Source organism: Lingula anatina, chromosome 6 (genome assembly GCF_051362555.1).
Source record: "Lingula anatina isolate TDL-2025a chromosome 6, LinAna3.0, whole genome shotgun sequence".
NCBI classification, from domain to species: Eukaryota; Metazoa; Brachiopoda; class Lingulata; order Lingulida; family Lingulidae; genus Lingula; species Lingula anatina.
The window spans coordinates 2,233,036-2,255,493 of NC_141772.1; the positions used below are offsets into that span (position 1 = coordinate 2,233,036).

The window sequence follows — 22,458 nt, forward strand, 5'->3', positions numbered from 1 at the left end:
ACATAGCCTATTCGGTGCACCGACAGCATTTTTAATGTTTCATTTTAGCGCTAAAATGCGGCCTTTCACTACAAGGACGCCAAGAGAAAACCCCCTACCACTTTCTCGCTAGACCGCAACGAAAATCATCAAAAACGCCATCTTTTATAATCGACCGGGTACGGAGTAATCGATGTTCTATTTTCGTTCGTTTGAATCGGAAAAAGTCAATTACTGGTCACTGACGAACTTAATTTTCCCTACAGGAATCGAGTTGACTTGTCAGTGATTCCACACTGCTGTCATGGCCAGATATGTAGATATTAGATATAATATGAAATGTTCATATTGTTTCAGTCCTAAAATTGTTATCAATTTTTACTACCTTCACATAAATCGCATTTTGATTGACTTTTTTTTATTAACATATTGAATACATTGGAAAAATAAAAGCTGTACAGTGTGTCATAAAAGGTTATTATATACATTTATAAAAAGGTCTGAAATAGATCTGAAAATACAAAATTTTTTGGTTCATATTCAAACCCATGTGCACTTTTTTTAAATATGAAAGTACCTCGGCATGTTACAAATGTGCTATACATTTTATGATATGGCATTCGCCTAACATAAAAGCAAAAAATCTAATTCACATTTTGCCTTATCATAACCGGAAATAACTTCGTGGGCTAATGAATCCCATTCCTGACGGAAAATATAATTATCGTCACGACTTAGGCGGTCACAGTGGGGAAGATGACTGAAAATATTAAGCTTAATTTTCAATGACAAATTTGCGTTTTAAAGTTAGATCCGTGTGTTTAAACAAAGCTAATGTCAATTCCACGTCGTGAATTCACGCTTTACCCTTCTCATACAGGCAAATTCTACAACATATTCCTACCCCGTAGCGTCCTTTACAATTCCATGGCATGATTTATCAATTACCCATATTTTTGGTAGTTACAAAACAGAAGCTTTTTGGTAAATAAATAAACATTATAGTACATATTGCTAGAGAGTTAAAATACTATATATTATATACTAATATAGGTATTTTTAGAAAATAGATCAGCTTTAGAAAATAATATTTATATCCTTTTTTCAAATTATTTTTTTTTTATTTCCAACCCTAGTTCTGCTAATATAAACAAAGCTAGGCCTGTGTATCCTGTCAGACACACTTAAGTGATAACATTGGCATGGTTTGTATTTGATACACTATATGTATGTTCTAGCTGACCCACTGAGGTCATCCATTACATCTTGTCTTCGTCCTCTGCCACACCCCCTCAAGGCGTCTCTTCTAAGGGCCTATTCTAAGGCTCGCGCCGTGACTTCTTCATTTGACAAATTTCATCATCTTTGGTTACAAGACGTTGCTTCCTTTCTTGAAGTTCAATCTCTGGATCACTATCACTTTCACTTGCACTCTCAGTGTCACCTTTTCCTGATACATGTAATTATTCTAACATGTCCTCCTTTTCATCACCAATCTGGTCTATCCAAATCACTTCCGTCCACTCCGTCCACTCCATATTTCGAATCTTTTCTGTCTTCAAATATTTCACTGCTCTGTATTTTTTTAAATAATTAAATAATTAAATACAATAATTAATTTGAGTGGAACTTACAGATAAATATACCACGTACAATACGGGTAAATGGCAGAAATCTAGTGGGGTCGCTAATTTGTTTCTGGTGAGAGCACCATTAACGATAACAAAGCTGTAAACATATCTCCTGTAGGCTTATATAAATTTGACAAACCCATGAAATTTCATGGAAAAATAATACAGTAAAAAACAAACGTTAACAAATCTGTGTAAACGACCCCATCCCGTATGAATAGGGTTAAACCATAAACTTTTACAAATTAGGCTATCACTATTCCAAAACAGACAGCGAATAAGTGGCTCAGAATTTGATGATATAGTGCAAAAAGGACATCAAAGATTTCACTGTTATCCGCTTAGTCCATGCTGGATAAATTACGACGAACAAAATTCATTTCTTGGCAGTCGAATCAGAAATACTAAGATGACACTGTCATACATTTTTAGGTCTTCGGGGCGTAGTTCTTATACGTGTCCATTTTGTTCCTGAAACCAACCGAAAAAGAACATGATATGTTTTACTACCCGCTATATATCTTAAGTTATGTACATTTTTTCTTAATATAATGTTATTATAAGACATTAAGGGCATAATGCTTGCAATACTAAAAACCTAATTTCACGAAGTTTTATTACAAATGAATACTAGTGCCTCGGGTAACTTACCCGTATTGAGAGCAATAGCTACAAACACTCACACATCAAGATGTAATGTAATGAAATTTGTTGTGCCTTTTAAGTTATTTACCTCCACGTTTTTATCTTCTTCTCCATCTTCGTCTTCGCTGGCGTCGGGAGGTACATCCCCCGGGGAATGCGACGTGGTTACTGCGTCCTCTTGCAACTGTAAGAATAAATGTATATCTTATATTCATTTACTGATTAATTTAACAGATCCCCCCCCCCCTTTGTTGACCGACCTTGGGAAATGATATAAATTCTAGATTTAAATTGTGAGTTTGAGCAGGCCTTTTCCTACTATGAGGCAAAAAGCCGGTTGCTCTCTGCATACAGGAATGCAAGGTACATGTATTTTTTACACGCGTACAAAATATCTTCTTTCAACAGAGCCAAAGTTATACATGTATGTTTCTTCATATAAGTAACGTTCGTGTTGGTCCTAATGAAACAGTTACTTAGAGAGTGAAATAAATTAAGTGTTCTGGTGCAGCTAATCATCATTTTATAGAGTAGCCGAGGCTACTATATGCTCCTGTTGACATGAATAAAAAAGTAGGATAACAATAATTACCCCGTCCTTAAAAGATCAAGAGAGAGAGGGGGAGAGAGAGAGAGAGAGAGATGAAAACCACGTTACCTTTTCGCGTAAGGTTCGTTCTTTGTCCAAAGCGACCAGCACGGCATCGTGCACCATGAAGTAGATGAGGTCTTCTTGGTCGTCTTCAGTTGGCATGCATTTCTCCAGCATTTCTCCCAGCTGAGCTATTATTAAGTAAGATATACCGAGTAAGTAACATTAAGATTTCTAATCATAAATTCAAGGAGAGAGAGAGAGAGAGAGAGACTAGTAAGAATGCAATGTATTTATTTCCTTTTTCCGCCTTAATCGTCATATTTCATCCGAATTTCAGAATTGCGTGAATCAAATGCAAGTTTGGAAAATCAGGTCAGGCAGGAAATATATATATGTCGGTCATTTAGAAATACAGGGGTAACCTACACCCAAAAACCCAGGAACAATGGTTTACTTTGCATGTGTATGTTAACAAAAAATATGGCAATGTTAATTTATTAAAGAAACACGGTTATGTCACCAAACAAGTCACATAAAAAGATCCATAGGCAAAGTTCCGCATGCGTGCGTTAGACAGTTACTATCAATAGAATGTGCTGATAATATAACTAAGTAAACTTAATCGTGTTCTTCTGAGTCTGACAAATTTAAATCTTTATGAATGCACTTGTAATATGTATAATGACGGACAATTTTAAAAATTCTGATATTAAAAAAAATAGGGTATTGAGAGTCATTACCTCTACAGTGAGCAAGGACTACTCGAACGCCGACTGCTTTGTATTCTGCTATTACCTAAAACACAGGAATAAAAATATTTTAAAACAAATTTGTGACGATCGAAGCACAAAAAATGTCCAACAGTACGATCTCAAAAACGCGTATTAAACACTTTCGCCTTTTTTTTTTAATTGATAAAAACTTATTACACTAAAAATATTTTCTTCACTTTGACGACTATACCGACCCAATATAAATCAGTTATTAAATAAAACAGTGTTGCTATATATTGTATAATAAGAAATTCCAAAGTCCAGCTATGGCTATGTTTCAGACCAATACTCAATGTATTTTAGATAACAGAGAAAGATTTTTTTTAATAAAACTTGAACTGTATAAGACTAATTTTTTTCTCTAAAACGCACAGGATTTTTGTTCTCTTGTAAAGCCGCCCCAGAAACCGGGGGTAATTTTGCCTCACCTGTTTCAGCACCTTCACCCCTACGGCGTCAATAAAGGTCATGGCGGAGCAGTCCACTATGATGTGGTGGATGTCAGGTTGTGGAAGTTCGTCCTCCAGAGACAACAGATGCTTGTCTGCTTGTTTGGACTCGTCCACTAGCGCTATGGACGGATGGTCGCCTGCTTCTTTTTCCGGCTGCTGAATAAAATACAATGTTCTTTGTTATTTCATAACGCCACGCTGCAGGAATGTAATCATTATTGTATTATTTGACTTTATTTAATTTTTTTAGATGTCTGTGTGTGTAAGCGTGCGCGCGTGAATCCCACATCTGACTTCATTTCTTATTTAATTACCTAATAAACTACGCGTAGAAAAAATTTTTACTGTGGACTTTACGTTTGCATTTTCCTTTTTCTTCTCTCTGTTTTCTTTCTTTTTCTTTTGCTTTGCAAGAGCTTCTTGTCTCTCGTTTATCGCCATCCTTTCGGCCTTGAGGAGACCAGGGTCACATCCGGTGGTTGAGTAGAGCTTGTTACGGAAATGTTCAGCGTTCGCGTAATACAGGGAGGATTCAAAGTGAAAAATCTTTATTCCAGGAACCTCCTCGACCTAGACAAATAGAATTTAACAATATTGGTAAAATATTCATGACTTGAGAACACAGATGTTTCATTTGGAAACCCGCTGCCTACAAGACAAAGGTTTCCATTTTCTTAATAACCGGATTCAAAATTCTTTGAGAAAATATCTTATATATCCTGTACTTAAATTTGACAATAAATATGCCATAAGCTAAAGTAACAGAGGCCTTCTCTTTGGCGCTGATCGCTAGTGTAATAATTCTAACAAGCTACGAAAACCCCAGCAACCATTTAATGGAAATAGACTTGGATGAAGATAAATCCGGGACGTACCACTTTGTATACGTTTTTGTCTCTGTATATATCTGTGTGAGGCACTCTACCAAAGAGACAACTGTACGGCCTGAAGCAATAAATAAATAAATAAATAAATAAATAAGACTTTTAAAATGGAATATAACAATAAATAAAACCAATCAAACCTTAACATGCTGAAATCGAGCACATCGATTCCATTAATTGAGACAGTAATTTAGACTGAGTTATACTTCTAAAGTCATTAAAAATAATAGTCTGAACTATCCTAAGATTTGCAAACAAAAAAATTCGTGCAACACTCCACCAATGTACATGTATAGCTGCAAATATAATGAAAAATGATCCATCTTCTGAAAAAAAAACTAGCTCTGACCCCACTTACCATTGTGTCCTGAAGACAATAGTGATGAGAGAGAACCCCACCCCTACCAGAAGTCCCATGTCCACATTGAGGAACACTACGGAGACGAAGGTGACTATCCATATGGCCTTAAAATATAATAATAATAATAATAATAATAATAATAATAATAATAATAATAACAAGAAAACGCCCAATCTTTCTATGGATATGTCTGTATATGTATCTTATCTAAACTACGTCATTGTAAATAAGGCATAGTACTGTGCGTTTTTTGGGATGAATGTGTTAGGAGTGACAAATGCGTTAGGTGTGACACCGTGATTGCGATAGATGAGACTGCGGATTGTTCCCCAGATACTGGATAAATTGAACCACTTTAAATTATTATCAATGTGAAAGTAAGATATTGCTATGCTTAATGTATTGAATTCGTGTATTGGGTGTGATATAAACGTGTATCAAGAAAGACCATGCACTTACAAAATCAAACTTTGAAATCCTCCACAGCCTCTTCAGGTCTTTAACCTGCAGGAACATGCCTTTCAGAGCCACGATGATGATGGAGGCAAGAACACACTGGAAATTAAAAATTATGCTGAATTTGATAACAGAAATATGAAATATATAATAATATAAAAAATGCTGTAGCTAACTACAGAGTTAAATATCCAAATATGTAACCTCAAAGCAGTAAAGAACATGATGATTGCAAGTTTAAGAAATTATATTACCACGCTGAAAAATATGAGTCGAGAATTCAGTTAGCAGTTGTAAGGTTTCTAGACAAAAGTCTAGTTTTTATTTTTCATCTTTCTTACCCTTGGAAGAGTTCGAAATAACGGCCCTGCGGCAAGTATAACTATCAGAATAAAGCCACTGGAAACGATACTTGCAACCTGCAAATTAACTTAATATATAATAATGTAAATGTATTTCATTTAAATCACTATTTTTCACCCCAAATTTGAAAGAATAGCTCGCACAATAGAGCCGCCATGAAATGCATTGCAAACCAAATATATACTGTGCTGGCCCAATCCAAAAATTCTAACCAGTTACGAAACCCCAGCTACCATATAATGGAAATAGACTTGGATGAAGATAATAAATATGGAAGCACTGCCAAAAGATGCAAATTACGTATTCTATTTTGCAAAACGATGTTTAGATGGCCCTTCGTTTACTTCCTTTTGGGGATCCTAAATTACTCTACCTCCGTTTTTCCTCCCGTTGTCTCTTGCACCAGGCTTCTAGACATGGACGCGCAGCAAGAAAACGTAGTGAAGACAGAGCCTATGATGTTACACATACCATAGGCAATAAGTTCCTGGAATATAATAGTACTATAAAACAAACCACTCCATATGGAACCACCTACTAAAGATCATAAGCGTCTATCATCAGTATGGGTACAAAGCATACTCAAATGTGAGGTATCACTCCCAATTAAGCGATTAGTACATTAGACCAATACACATTTATTATCTGTAGTGGGCGAAATAATAAACTCTTACATATTTCTAAATGTTTTTCTATTGTTTCCTTTTCCTGCGAAAGACATTTGAATTTGCCACTTCTGAATAAGTTAAAAAGAACAAACTTTCAAAAGTGGAATGTGTAGCTGGATTTTTGTTAAAATAATTTTGACTCTTAAGGCCCAGCAGGTAAAGAATTTTTTTATAACGTTACCATAAAGTTACCATAACGTTTGTTATATAAACGCTACGGTAACGATATAATAACGTTCTGTGTTTAATGGGAAGGACATTCAATCCCTACCTGGTCAGGGCTTATGACGTATCCCTGCTGTTTGGCCAGTATCTTTGCCATGGAGACGGATATGGTGAAGGCCACAATGGCAACTCCGAACGCATCTACAATTAGAGTCCCGAAATGTTCGGCAGGTGGTAGGGTCGGCACAGGGATGCTGGAATTAGAATTAAAATTCGCCGTGTTAAAGTTGTGTAAAAAAAATATAAATCGTTTTTAAAAAGATTGAGGTATGGCAAATGTTGTGCAAATTACATTACATTATTTTACATCAGTAATCTAATTTATTACTGGACTTACTAGTACAAAAGTCTGACAAGGGGTCGAGACGCAACTTCGTCGACTAAACCAGATTGTAAACTTAGAAATAGTTCTAAAAGCATTTTCCTTTATTGTTTTTTTTAGCTAGGAAATGACGTTGTCAAAAGACTCAGAAATTGTCCGTAAGTACTTACCCTGTTGGAATAGACCCGACCACCGTCAGATTAAACACCTCGTCCATTTTGGCAAAGTAGGATACCATAGTACCCAGAATGACCTAAAATGTAGAGGCTTCATTTCAAACAAACACAGTAAATGAGGATTTAGATGTTATAATGGTGGATCCATTAGGGGTACATTGGCATACATGAAACACTTTGTAACTTTATTTTTTATCATATAAAGCCGTTATCTTATTATTATGAAGTGCACGTGCATTTTTGGGAACACAGCAGTAAGTGAGACATGGCTTGTCCAAAATGCCGGATTAAGATAACTTAAAGGCTTTCTCGTACATTAAATTTATTTATGAATCTCTCATTTTATTACATGGTCCTGTGGTTTTATGGGACTGACATCTATTAGACCTACACCCAAGGCACAAAGCTCACCATAAAACAGAGTCAAATGTCCTCTTTTCACGTTTTAAACGAATTAGCAATCATAATATACCAGTAATTAACAAGCTCGGATCATCTTTCACGGATAGCTGCTTTGCATGGAGGCAAGCACTTACCACAATCAGCTCAATGGGCACCGGCATCTTCATCTTCGCCTTATACCTAGCGTTGATACACTCTTTTGTCAGCACCAACATTAGTATGCACACTACTGACATGATTAGGGCGGCCAGATTGGTTTGGGGGAGGGTGAGGAAGAACTGGATGTAAAACTAAAATGAAATGATAGATCTTACCACTATAATGATAGATCTTACCACTATAATGATAGATCTTACCACCATGATGATGTGAACTATCTGTAGCCTGAAAAGACACGTGCGATGAATTTGGGCTCTGGTGCTTGCTGTGCAGTTATACCGTAACGCTGGCAATTTAATAGTTTATTTTCAACCCAGTGTCTACGAGCGGATTCACAAAAAAAGTAAAACATCTGTTACTAAAAGTCGACTTAACAAGCACTGTCTCAAGAATGTCTTGATAATAAAAACCATCACGACTTTTAATCAGTTATCAACACGAGTTCAAGACAATCACTTACCTTGACGAGTTTAAACGGATTGGTAATTTTTGACGCCTTAATTCTGAGCCCAAAGACGTGTTTAATCTGTGAAGAAAACACGTGACAGGCGGCTCCCGTGGTAAATCCACTGATGAGGGGGTCGGACAAGTAGTTGGTGATGAAACCAAGACGAAATGTGCCCTTCAACAACTGAAATGAACAAAGATAAAGTACGATTTGTTGACCCGTGGAACTCCGCCTCGTTACACTACGAAGGGTTATCTTACAGCCCATGGATATAGCACAGTGACGTAATTATTCTTTATATTGTTTAATGTACAGCTGATTCCATTTGATTTTAGTATATATCCTTTGCGTTTGGTGCAAAATGATAACGTCAGAGAGAGCGAGAGAGAGAGAGAGGGGGGAGGGATGGGGGGGGGGTAAAATCTACCTGCCAGAATCCGACCAACATGGTCAAAGCGGTCGCCACGCCTATCTTGAAGTCCACGCAGTCTTGGTTGGAGTTGGTATCGGCGTCACATATGATGGAAGGTACAGAAGTGGCATTGGCAACGCTTGAATCGTTGAAGACATCTGGGGACGCTGCAGGAGCGGTCCATGACACGGCTTGCCTGTCTACGACTGCCCCTACCATGAGGCTGACCACCGCCATGGTACCTGGTTGAAGTACATGAAGTACCACGGTTAATAGTTAGTCAGATTATGTATTGCAAGGTGTCGTTTCCTCTACATCACAGCTGTATTTTTTATGTATCTAATTGTTTACTTAGGTGTTAACCAAGTATCTACTCATCTACCGGGTATTTCATTTGTCTATCAATTAGTCTATTTGTAAATCAATTCATTCATTCATTTATTCTAACTCAGTCATTCATTCCTTTCTCCGTTTATTCATATGCTTTCTCACTGACTCATTCAATAATTCATCCATCTTTTCTTTTACCCATTTGTTGGCTTTCTTTCCAAGCAGAAATTTAATTTTTATATTAAATGACAACTTAGTACAACCACGATCCTGCAGAGATGCTCGTGGATGTGCTAATTTTTTCTCACCTAACACAATGTCACACTCACCTATAGAAATGTGCTTGGACGTCCCAAAGAAGAAGTAAACTAGCGGAGGGAAGAACGACACGTACAGGCCGTGGATGGACGGGAGCCCTGCCAACAAAGCGTATGCCATACCTGGAAGTAATTAGGTTGAATTTAAAATACTATATTTTATCTTTAAATCTATCATAATTTTATTTATTTATCTATTTATTTATTTATTTATTTATTATCATTATTTTTTAATATTTTTATCATGTGGAATTGGTGGTTGTTACGTTGTTAAAGGCGTCCTATCTGGGGTTTTTGAACACACTGTTTGGACACATTCTCCGAGGGAGGTGTCCTGTGACTGAGGTTATTTTTATCCGCATATCTACTAAAAGGTCAAGTAACATGTAAAGGATGAAATGCTTTGTTTTCTTCTTATTCAACTATTTTTGTTTATGTCTTTTGTTTGTTTGTTTGTTTGTTTGTTTGTTTATTAAAAATAAGTGTATAAAATGGTAAGGGCCTGTGACAACAGTGAGGTATTAAATACACAGCACTGTGCACCGCCAGCCTACGTACATGTATTCGCTTGACCTATAATTTCAAAACAGCCAGGGACTCATCCAGACACCTAACCTATGGGGGCTTCGTCGAAATAGCTGTATAAAACGCCACGCTGGGTCGATTGAACTCCTATGATCGACAGAAACGGTCTACTGGGATCGCACAAAGAACCCAGGCTTCGTGAAATAGTTAAAAAGAATGTCATTCCAGTACCTCTTTTAGGTCGGGTTGCACTATAACAGACGGGGTGGATTTCATTTTAGCAGACAGTCATAGGCCTTCTGAGCTTCGTGAGGTTGTCTGCCACACGTCACATTTCTGTATGCTTATATAGTGCACAAGAGATATTGATTTACGCGATTTAGTCAAAACTTAAAATAGCAAGTTCAAAATAATTAAAGGATGAATTGTTACCACACTACTGGTAGTGCTGTGAAACGTGATACCTCAGTAAACAGTATGGTTTGATGGCCAACCCTGGAGGGAGGGGCCCTTTTCCTGAGGAGGGGGGGTGAGAGGGGGAGGAGGAGGAGGGGGGTTCGGTTGATTATTTAAACTACTTCATTCTTTTGTATGGTGACAAACTCTAAAGGTTTCTTCAAATCATGAAGGGGCAATGCATGGTTTTTTTGACAATTTTTGGCACTGTTTAAAATGTGACGATCATGCAGAACTGAGTATAGTATAAGAAATATATCCAGTAATGTAGTACACAGCTTTTTCATTTGTTCTAATTGAAAAATATAATAAATGTAAATTTTAAAAGGGGTTGATTTCTTTTTATAACTTCATTTGATATAATAAAAAGGCATAAAACTTGACACTTAAAAGGGAGATTGATCTTTAATTTAACTTTTTTACATTCAATGTCATTTAAATGTGATAAAATATGACACTTAAATGGAGATTGACATTTTTCTTCTTGTAAAATTTTGTTTTAATTCTAAAAGGCATTAAATACTATACTTAAAATACACTTAAAATTTTTCGTTATTTCTGTTTTTTTTTTTTTTTTTTTTTTTTTTTTTTTTTTTTCAGTGACTTACCCTGTGGAAGGTGCATCACTCCCACCGTCAACCCAGACACCAGATCACCAACGAACCACTGGGGGAATTTATACTGCCTCATTATGGACACGAAGGGGAAGAGTCGGAGCAGAAACCCCTGGATACAGTCACGTGAGCATGCACAACGATTACGTAATTTACGCCGCACGTGGTGGGCATGCTCTTTGGGAGTCTTAGACTTCCTCCGCTGGGAAAACCCATGGTGTTTGTCGAAGTGTTCTTGGGTAAAAACTCGGCGCTTAACAGTCACTGGTTCATCTTCTCTCTCGAGTTGAACGCCATAGAGAGACGACGTTCTCTCTAGTTCTGAGGGTTGCTCTGTCGATCTCGCCCCTCTATTTCCGTTTTCCAAAGATGTATTCGCTAGAGGTTCGCGTTCATCTTTGCCGTTTTGGTCCATTTTTGAATGCAGTACCTGTGGCACCAGTACCCACCGCACCTACAACATGAAAGTTACAGTGAACACGAGGTCGTGTTTGGGTTGATGCATAAATGGTTTTTAGGCTTAAATTGCCCCAGATGGGTGGTTTGGGTAAACCCCACTCTCTAGGATAGCAAGACCTCTGGATCCTGCTTCACCAAACAGTTTTGTTTGTTTTTTTGTTTTTTTTTTTTTTTTTTTTTTTGTTTTTTTTTACCTTGGCTAGGATCATAACACTCTTAATTAGCCAACTAAATATAAACAGTCAACTTTGAGATGACGGCCTATTGACCAACAATGGTAATAAATATTATTATGGAACTGGCATAGAATAAGATGTTATATTCGTCCCCATTGTTACGTGACGTTGCGGCCAACCATTCTTCGTGGACACTTAACGTGGACGGATAGTTGGGCTATCACATCATTAAATTGTGATTTCAATAAAATATAAAGTAATTTTCCATTTGCTTAACATATATCCTTGGAATAATCACACCATATTAAATAATTTAATAAAATAAATATCAGATTTGACTTCCAGACAATATGGTGTTTAGCTGACCTGAAAAAAGTGATATCAACCTCAGTTGACCTCAGAAGAGTGGTATCGACCGAGGCTGGAAAACACTATATTGATCGAAAGCCAAATTCGATAATTGTAGGCCTATAATAAAAACCTTTATACTCAGATGAACTCTAGTCGCCGCCTTAATCAGAAGCAACATTATGCATGTCAAGGCAAAACAAGTCAATGAATGAAAAAATTATAGAATGAAATATCCAATAGCTGTATAACTGTATGTTTAACACGTTTTTCGTAATAATACCTAATTAACTTTACATATAGCTGGAGAAGGGTCTAAGTTCGACTTGACTCTTGAAGCCACGAGCCGTGTAAGCCTATTACTCAAGGGTTAAATATATATTTTTGTACATCTAAATAGTAAGTTAGGTATATACGTGCGTTAAACTATTAACCCACAAACATAACATTCTAAGAGTATTATTATGCCCACTGCACACCATAAAAATGTTTCTACATGGTTACATTTGTAACATAATTTTACCTTAAAGGGATAATAACTCTTCGTTTCGGCCAAAAAATGAATTTTCCTGGAGTAAACAACAATTTTCCCATACTTACCAATGGTTAATGAATCCATTTTTACATTCAAAGTTAGTCCCTGGTTTTTTTCTAAAAAGTTTGCTTTTTTGTTAAAATCTCTTAAGAGATTTTAACAGAGTATATAGCCATCAATGGAGGTCACGTGGTCTAAAGACAAGCTCAGATATCAGAAAAAATAGCTATAACTGCCGTTTTTGTGGTAAAACAGAATATATTATATTTCTATGAGTTATTCACAATGTTTTCATTGTGAAATATAGATCTCATACGAAGAGTTATTATCCCTTTAATATCTTCGTATTTTTGACCTTCATGGTAATATTAAAGGATATCATATGATATCATGCTACCCAAGGCGAAAAGGACTATATAATAAACATGATACTTATAATTTATCTAATTCTGATGCTTAGATATCCAAAGCAGATACGTAGTCCCATTCGAGTTTATACGTCATGATATCCAAAGCGGATACGTGACATATTCGTTAATGTCGATATAGTCGTAGCATGATATCCATAACTGATATCATACCATGTTCGAGCTGTTGTACTACATCATGATATCCATAGTGGATAGTTGATGTCATTCATACGAGCTGTTATACATGTACTACATCATGATATCCATAGTGGATAGTTGATGTCCTTCATACGAGCTGTTATACCTGTGCTACATCATGATATCCATAGTGGATAGTTGATGTCCTTCATACGAGCTGTTATACCTGTACTACATCATGATATCCATAGTGGATAGTTGATGTCTTTCATACGAGCTGTTATACCTGTACTACATCATGATATCCATAGTGGATAGTTGATGTCTGCATTCATGCGAGCTGCTACTATACTACATGTACATCATTGCAATTAGTGCCATGCATCTTACATGGCATCCATATCAAATACATTGTTATTGCAATGACTGCACTTGTTTGCCAATTTGTACGCGATAAGGCTTTTCAACTACCATAATAGAAACACAGGTGTGCCCGCTAAAAGACTTGCTCAAATAAACGAACCAAGGTGGTATAAAGCGGTACAAAGCCGTATACTCCTGTTAAAAAATCCAACTTTGTACTTAAACCCGGTTTTTGACCGGTGTCAGCGGGTATACCTGTGGCTCTCTCGATTAAAAAGAACTCGGGTGAAAGCAAATTTGAAATAGGGAAATACAAACACTTTGCTAACCTACCACACAGATTAATGGGAATATAAACAGCGACGAGCTTGAAGTAACAAGCAAGTGATTATCTTAACACACTTATTATACATACGGCTTATGCTCCCAGGTAAAACTCACGCTTCGGGCACTTTAAAGTTAACGTCCGTCCAGGGATGAATTTTCCTATTTGATCTCAGGGATCAGAATGTCGCTCTTACAAAACTTGTCAAAGCCTAGGTGACATCCGATGCGACCATATATAAAAGGCCAGTAAAAATAATACGCGAAAGAATCAGACCTTGATAGGCGGTGCTCCCACATCGCTCTTAAATTCACCGTGGGGGTCAATGGGCACCAAATATGTTCCTTTAATATTTTTGTAAATGTGCAACCTCAATATCGGGTTTATATTTAGCCCTGGCCATTATAGTCTGGTGGGAAGGAGGGGTTCACGTGCAACCCCGTGAAAAACAGTGGATACCTATATTTTCTTAACCCTTGATGTCTAAATTTTTGATTTCTAGATGTTCCCAGAGTGAAAAAATGTCCCATGGGGTTTTAATTTAATGATATGTAACACCCTGTCGCTCAAATAACCGCATTTGAAATAATGGGGGTAGGGGAAGAAAATTATCTATAGTTTGCAATTTAAATAAGATATAAGAATGGTTTATATATCATTATGTAGGTAAAGGGTTGCTCTAAAAATACAAGTAATAAAAGTTATGTAATACTGAACCATGTCTAAGTAAAATGGTGTCAAAGGTCAAATGAGGTCAAATTTGAGAAATTTTCAGAAAAATAAAGCAATAAAGTTTATCTGTATAGAGAATGTGAGCCAACAACATACTTTTAAGGGTATATTTTATAAATCCCATCTATATTACAAATGTTTAATGGTCATTTGTGACTTAGTTTTACAGTTTGTGAGAATTATGATGGATATGATTAACGTATGGGAGTATCAGTTAAATTTCAGATCAGTGGGGGTAGGGGAAGAAAATCACTCATAACTTAAAATTTAAGTAAGATATAACAATGATTTATACATCATTGCAAAGCTAAAGGCTAGTTCTAAAATCATAAGTAATAAAAATTATGTAATGCTAAACCATAATGGAGTAAATGGGGTCAAAGGTCAAATGAGGTCAAATTTGAGAAATTTTCAGGAAAATAAGCCAATATAGTTTACTTATTTAGAGGATTAGAGCCCACAGTACATTTTAGAGTATTTTTTGTAAGTTCCATCAATTAAGCAAATGCAAAATGATCTATTGGTATTTAATTTTACAGTTTGTGGAAATTTTAATGGATTAGGATTGGATTGATTAACATATGGGTACTGACACTATCATTTCAATTTCAGAACAATGGGAGTAGGGGAAGAAAATCACCCATAACCTAAAATTTAAGTTATATACAACAATGATTTGTATATCATTGCATATCTAAAGCATTGTTCTAAACATTAAAGTAATAAAAGTTATGTAATACTGAACCATCTCAAAGTAAAAGGGGGTCAAATAAGGTCAAATGAGGTCAAATTTGAGAAATTTTTAGAAAAATAAAGCAATAAAGTTTATCTGTATAGAGAATGTGAGCTAACAATATACTTTCTAGTGTATGTTTGGTAAATCTATCTATATGACAATGCTTAATGGTTATTTGCATCTTAATTTAGTTTGTGAGAATTATGATGGATATGATTAGCGTATGGGAATATAAGTTAAACTTCAGATCAGTGGGGGTATGGAAAGAAAATCAATCATAACTTAAAATTTAAGTAAGATATAACAATGATTCAAATATCATTGCATAGCTAAGGAGTTCTTCTAAACACATAAGTAATTAAAATTATGTAATACTTAACAATTATGGAGTAAATGGGGTCAAAGTTCAAATAAGGTCAAATTTGAGGAATTTTCAGTAAAATAAAGCAATAAAGTTTATTTATTTAGAGGGTTAGAGTCCACAGTATGATTTTGGAGTATGTAGTGCAAATCTCATCTTTATAGCAAATGTTTTATAATCTTTTGAGACTTAATTGTACATTTTCTGAGATTTATCAATATGGTGGGATGTGTAGTTCAATTGCCAAAAATGGGGGTAGGGGAAAGAAATTCATTAATAGTATAGGATTTAATTAAGATATGACATTGATTATACATCACTGTGTTGATAAAAGAGAGCTCTAAACATCTAAGCAATAAAAGTTGTGCAACATTGAATCATGGCCGAATTAAAAGAGATCAAATGTTAAATAAGGTCAAAATTGAGACATCATCAGGAAAGTTGAATAGAGGTCAAATTTGAGTCATTTTCTGGAAAAAAAACAATAAAGCTAATTATTTTACATAGAACTTGAACTTAGATTATGTTTCTTTAGGGTAAGTTGTCCGTTTCAATTATTTCATGAGAATTAAGTTTGTTAATTTTAAAATGCAATTCTTACAGCAGAGGGGTTCAGCATAATTGCCAAAAATTGGGGGTAGGGAAAAATCTGTTCATAGTAGGGGATTTTAAGTAAGATGTGGCTATGATTTATGTATCATTCTGAAGCTGAAGGGTTGTTCAAAATACATCAGAAATAAATGTTATTTAAAATTGAGACATGGTGAGGCTTAATGGGGTGCAAGATCAAATTAGGTAAATTTGTAGGCATTTCTAGGAATGTAAACCAATACAATTTATATTATTTATACTTGACTTGAACCTAAAATATGTTTTTTAGACACATGTCCATCCCTATTACAAGGACTTGATGGAATATTTGGATTTTTTTACAATAAGTGAGTACTGCAGATGGGATCAGTTCAATTGCATAAAAAATGGAGACAGGGAAAGGACACCCATCATAGTAGGGAATTTGATTAAGATTTACCTTAGATATATCACTGTGCAGCCAAAATGTTGCTCATAACATATAAATAACACATTTTATGTAAAAGTTAATCATATGTCTTCATAAAATGGGATCAAATGTTAAATGAGGTCAACTATGAGGCATTTGTAAGAAAACAAATAAAAAATATAGCAGTTAAATTTTACAGAGAGGAATATGATTTGTAGACTAAGATATATCTGGGATAGCATTAGCTATTTTTTTTTTTTTTTTCGCTTAGCCAAATCACCACATTTTTGTCAATTTGTTACCAAAATGGATATAATTTGGCTAAAACATGTCAAATCAAGCCCTTTTTCTTTAGCCAATTTAAGTCAGTTTTAGCAGTTGGCTAAAATGGTGAGTGCTAGCACTACCCCAGTATATATATATATTGGTTAAGTTCATATGTTTTACAATGATTTGATGGGGGTATGTGAGTTTATTTTACAGTAGGTGAGATATAAAACCTACTATACAAGCACTGCAGATGGGTTTAATTCAATTGTCGGGAAAAAAAACGGGGGGAGAGGAGAAAAATCCATATCATTTGATATTTATTCTTAAAACAAAATATACAGTATACTCCTACATTACTTAAATGCTTAGAGGGACCATTCAGCAACACAATGATATATAAACTATAGTTATATCTTACTTAATTCCCTTACTATTAATGATTTCCTTCTCCTAGCTGCCCCCATTTGTGGGCAATTGAACTAAGATCCCCCTACAGTACATATACTAATAAGTTGTATCATTCATAAATATCAGAAACTCTAAAATAAAGTATTTAAACACCATGAAATTTTTGTACCAAAAATTTAATTTATCAAAGATATCCAAAAATCCAAATTTGAACTCATGTTCTCTGAATAAAGAAACTTGACTGCTTCATATATGAGACCTCATTTGACAGTTTTCCCCTTTTTACACAGACATCATTCAATTTTACATAAAATTTGCAATTTAAATGTTTAGAACAACCCTTCAGGTATATTATGATATACAAATCACAGTTATACCTTACTTAGAATACCTCCTATGAGTGATGTCCTTTCCCTGTCCCCACTTTATGGCAATTTAACTGAACACTTCTAAAGTACTGGTATCAGACATAGATCTAAATGCTGTAAAATGAATTCCCGAAACCCTGTTAAATAACTAAGATTTAAACTGTATTTACCAATCATACTCTAAGAAAACATTTTCTACGTTCAATATTTCTGCTTAAAGAAAAATTCTATTGGGTGATTTCTTTTTTTTTTTTTTTTTGAAAATGACTCAGTTTTGACCTTATTGGACCGTTGACCACCTTTAACTCAGCCACGTTTCAATGTTACTTAACTTTTATTATTTATTGGATGTTTAGAGCTCTCCTTCAGCAACATAATGATATATAAATCAATGTCATATCTTAATCAAATCCTATACTAAGAATGATTTCCTTCCCCTACCCCCATTTTTGGCAATTGAACTTAACACCCCCCCCCAACCTTTATTGTATCATTCATTTTGATAAATCTTCCAAAATGTAAAATTAAGTCTCAATAGACCATAAAACATTTGCTATATAAATAGGATTTGTACAATTTACTCCAAATATATACTGTGGGCTCTTATCCTCTAAAGGAACAAACTTTATTGGCATGTTTTCCTGAAATTTTCTTAAATTTGACCTCGTTTGACCTTTGACCCCATTTTACTCCATAATGGTGTAGTATTACATAATTTTATTAATTATGTGTTTAGAGGAACTTCTTAGCTATGCAATGATATTTGAATCATTGTTATATTTTACTTAAATTTCAAGTTATGATTGATTTTCTTCCCCTACCCCCACTGATCTGAAATTTAACGGATACTCCCATATGCTAATCATATCCATCATAATTATCAAAAACTTAAAAATTAAGTTACAAATGACCATTAAGCATTGTCATATAGATAGAATTTACCAAACATACACTAAAATGTATATTTTTAGCTCACATCTTCTATATAAAAATAATACTTCATTTTTCTGAAATTTCTCAAATTTGACCTTATTTGAACTTTGACCCCATTTTACTCCATAATTGTTCAGTATTACATAATTTTTATTACTTTTATGTTTAGAGCAATCATTTGGCTATGCAATGATATACAAATCATTGTTATATTTTACTTAAATTTTAGGTTATGGGTGATTTTCTTCCCCTACCCCCATTGATCTGAAATTGAACTGATAGTATCTGTACCCATATGTTAATCATATCTATCATAATTTCCACAAACTGTAAAATGAAGTCTCAATAGATCATAAAACATTTTCTATATAAATGGGATTTGCACAACTTACTCCAAATATATACTGTGGGCTCTAATCCTCTAAATAAGTAAACTATATTGGCTTATTTTCCTGAAATTTCTCAAATTTGACCTCATTTGACCTTTGACCCCATTTACTCCATTATGGTTTAGCATTACATAATTTTTATTACTTATGATTTTAGAACTAGCCTTTAGCTATGCAATGATATATAAATCATTGTTATATCTTACTTAAATGTCAAGTTATGAATGATTTTCTTCCCCTACCCCCACTGATCTGAAATTTAACTGATACTCCCATACGTTAATCATATCCATCATAATTCTCACAAACTGTAAAACTAAGTCACAAATGACCATTAAACATTTGTAATATAGATGAGATTTATAAAATATACCCTTAAAAGTATGTTGTTGGCTCACATTCTCTATACAGATAAACTTTATTGCTTTATTTTTCTGAAAATTTCTCAAATTTGACCTCATTTGACCTTTGACACCATTTTACTTAGACATGGTTCAGTATTACATAACTTTTATTACTTGTATTTTTAGAGCAACCCTTTACCTACATAATGATATATAAACCATTCTTATATCTTATTTAAATTGCACACTATAGATAATTTTCTTCCCCTACCCCCATTATTTCAAATGCGGTTATTTGAGCGACAGGGTGTTACATATCATTAAATTAAAACCCCATGGGACATTTTTTCACTCTGGGAACATCTAGAAATCAAAAATTTAGACATCAAGGGTTAAGAAAATATAGGTATCCACTGTTTTTCACGGGGTTGCACGTGAACCCCTCCTTCCCACCAGACTATTATGTGCGTCGCATGGGTGTGTTTACTGTGTTACTTTCTCCTTCATTGTTATGGATGTAGAGTGTACCGGTATCTAGGTAAGCGTCACGTGCGCCTAATTAATCCATTTAAACAATTAATGTTAAAATAATGAATGAGGTTTTAGTGATTGCAAATGTGGAATGTTTTAGAACTAAGTGACAGGTGGTCACTCGTTTCATGGTTTAATCAAAAATCACAAGTTTTCTCTGCATATTGCTGAGTTATAAACATGCTTATACCCCCATCCCTCAACATGTTAGGTAGAAGCCCTCAAACTTACCTCAGATATAACTACGTCCTCCTGAAGTATGTGCCAACGCCTTGTGTTTTACGCGTATGGTTTTATTCCTCCTTTTTGTCTTTAACTTGGGCCAGGGATCTGCGGCAATTAAATTATATCGGTCTAAATTGTTTGTTGAGAATGATTAAATTGGACTCATGTGTATGTGCAGTATACACGAGCATGTATGTGCTCGTGCAAGTGCGTGCATACTACGCGTTGTAGAAAGGGGGGAGCATGTTTACAACTTAAGTAATAAGTCCCGACAGAAATACTGGGACACTTGATTACCATATTAAAGACAAACGCTAAAATAACGCCCTTGACATTTACCTTATGGATATTACAACGTTGCTACGCCAGATATTTTTTTCTTATTCTCTTTTATCGACACGCATCCTGGCCCATCACGTTTAACCAGAGTCAGGTGAAAAATATTCACATCAAGGTGACTCACTTAAATAAACAAGGATTACAATATCTGTAAACATTTCTTACCTGTCTTGACAGAAATGGTCTTCAATTAGGACCAATGGTCACTGAGGGACAAGGGCAGAATCGGGTCGCGTTCGTGTGGAGCACCCTGAAAAGATCTGCTCTGCCGTGTGCTTCTGAACTACTGTAACCTTGAAGACATCAATTGCCTTGACGCCTGGAGGGGGGTGGCCTCGTTCCAAACACGTTTTACCCTTAGTTTTGTGAACACCATGCGTTGCTTGTTTCGCTGTGCTTGTGTGTGTGCTTGCAAATTTATGCAAATGAGCATGCGTGTGTGCGTGTGTTCAATATTGTGCAGGGTTGTGCGCAAAAAGAAACTTTTAAACATGTATGCTTAACTTCACTCCCTAATACAAAGGATTTGTCGTTGGAGTAAACAAGACATTAAATAAGAAATTATGTCTTTTTCATGGAAAGCGCAACCTCCTTCCAGGTTAAATCGATAGCACAATCGCGCGCGTACTTCATTAAAATGCCAACTGAATTTTTTAAGGGTTGTTAAAACTTAAAATAAGTTCCTTGCCCGTTACAGGTTATTTAACACGCTACTTATTACCCCCAACAACAGAGAAGATTACGTTTTCGTTACCATTTGCATGTGGAGACCCTTAAGCAAAAAGTAATGAATGGATTTTGATGAAATTTACAGGATGGGTTAATGGCACAAGGAAGAAATGATAAAACTTCGATGATAATGATCCATTCCTGAATTAATAAGTTAAAAATAAATTTTTCAGTTTAGGTCATAAATGGGCCAGGATTGGCTCAGACATGGACAAGGAAAGAATTAATTAATTTTTCATGATATGTCACAACGAAGAAATAACAAGATTTTGGTGCTGAATTAATAAATTGATCAAGTAATGGTTAATTATTATATAATTATTTCCTTGGCGTAACGGGGACGCATTTGCCTTGACGTAGTTTGCGCTCTCTCAGCGCTTTTCTAGTTATACAACGCTTGATGAGATACCATGAATGGTAATTTTTTCAAGCACAGAATACACTTAATCTGCAGTTATAAACCTTACGTTGGAGGCCTTCTCCGTGAATGACCAAGACGAGAGCAGATTTAGATCTAGACAGCACGTCCCCCTTTTACTGACGCGTTCGACAGATGGATTTCCACACAACACGTTCATTTACAAAATATCTTCTAGTTTCATTTTCCTAAAACTCGTTGAACCGCTTTCCCTAATAGTAATAAATGCCACGCTTAACGTGTTTTAGCTTCATTTCCTTCTTCATCAAGACACTTCCCTAGGACAACAACCAATAATAATAATAATAGCGTAACACATCAGAAAACTTAATTCTTGCCCTCCTTTTATAAGATTTGCAAAGAAGATATGAAACGCAATATTTCTTTTATCGAAACAGGCATTGCCTTAGGGTGAGTTTTTCTTTCCAATTTAAGCATGAAAAGAATTCATGTACTATATATGATATTGCGGGTAGCATTAAAGAGTTGTCCGTAATTTAGACTGCAAATAAAAGATTTAACTTTGAAAGAAACGGTGCATTACAAAAAAAGTATCCAATTTATCTCTCCTTTATTTGTACCAATTGAAGGAGTTTTCAATGGCTAAGTCAAATGATTAAAGTACTGTTTTCTGCGGAGATGCCTACTGTGGTCTTTTACATTCCTTTTAACTAGATTCTGTGTAAATATTTGCACAAAGAAACGAAAATGTATGCAATGTTATACCG

At 35.1% G+C, this 22,458-nt stretch overlaps 1 protein-coding gene across 12 annotated transcripts; it reads right to left on the minus strand.

The window, feature by feature from the left end:
* Positions 1–396: 396 nt before the first annotated feature.
* Positions 397–20,917, minus strand: LOC106174745 (prestin). 12 transcript variants are annotated; one of them, XM_087014364.1, is made up of 20 exons: positions 20,749–20,917; positions 20,251–20,349; positions 11,188–11,647; positions 9,611–9,721; positions 8,967–9,193; positions 8,552–8,722; positions 8,067–8,222; positions 7,525–7,607; positions 7,079–7,226; positions 6,513–6,626; positions 6,118–6,195; positions 5,780–5,875; positions 5,318–5,424; positions 4,951–5,020; positions 4,421–4,645; positions 4,052–4,231; positions 3,591–3,645; positions 2,914–3,038; positions 2,344–2,439; positions 397–2,081 (listed from the first exon to the last, which is right to left on the minus strand). In XM_087014364.1, the coding sequence occupies exons 3-20, from the start codon at positions 11,606–11,608 to the stop codon at positions 2,061–2,063; spliced, it is 2,484 nt and encodes an 827-aa protein (XP_086870490.1). In that variant the 5' UTR covers positions 11,609–11,647; positions 20,251–20,349; positions 20,749–20,917; the 3' UTR covers positions 397–2,060. The 12 variants fall into 12 exon arrangements, with proteins under 12 accessions (XP_086870490.1, XP_086870489.1, XP_086870495.1 ...); XM_087014363.1 differs by lacking the exon at positions 20,749–20,917 and adding an exon at positions 20,584–20,687; XM_087014369.1 differs by lacking the exon at positions 20,251–20,349.
* Positions 20,918–22,458: the final 1,541 nt, after the last annotated feature.

Bases quoted from the DNA above. Each gene is read 5' to 3' on its own strand.
- LOC106174745 (XM_087014360.1), bottom strand. From the start codon at position 13,590: ATGCAGACATCAACTATCCACTATGGATATCATGATGTAGTACAG. The intron at 3,646-4,051 runs GTGAGGCAAAAT...CCTGTGTTTTAG, and splicing joins GGGTGAAGGTGCTGAAACAG to GTAATAGCAGAATACAAAGC. The intron at 2,440-2,913 runs GTAACGTGGTTT...TTATTCTTACAG, and splicing joins AACGAACCTTACGCGAAAAG to TTGCAAGAGGACGCAGTAAC.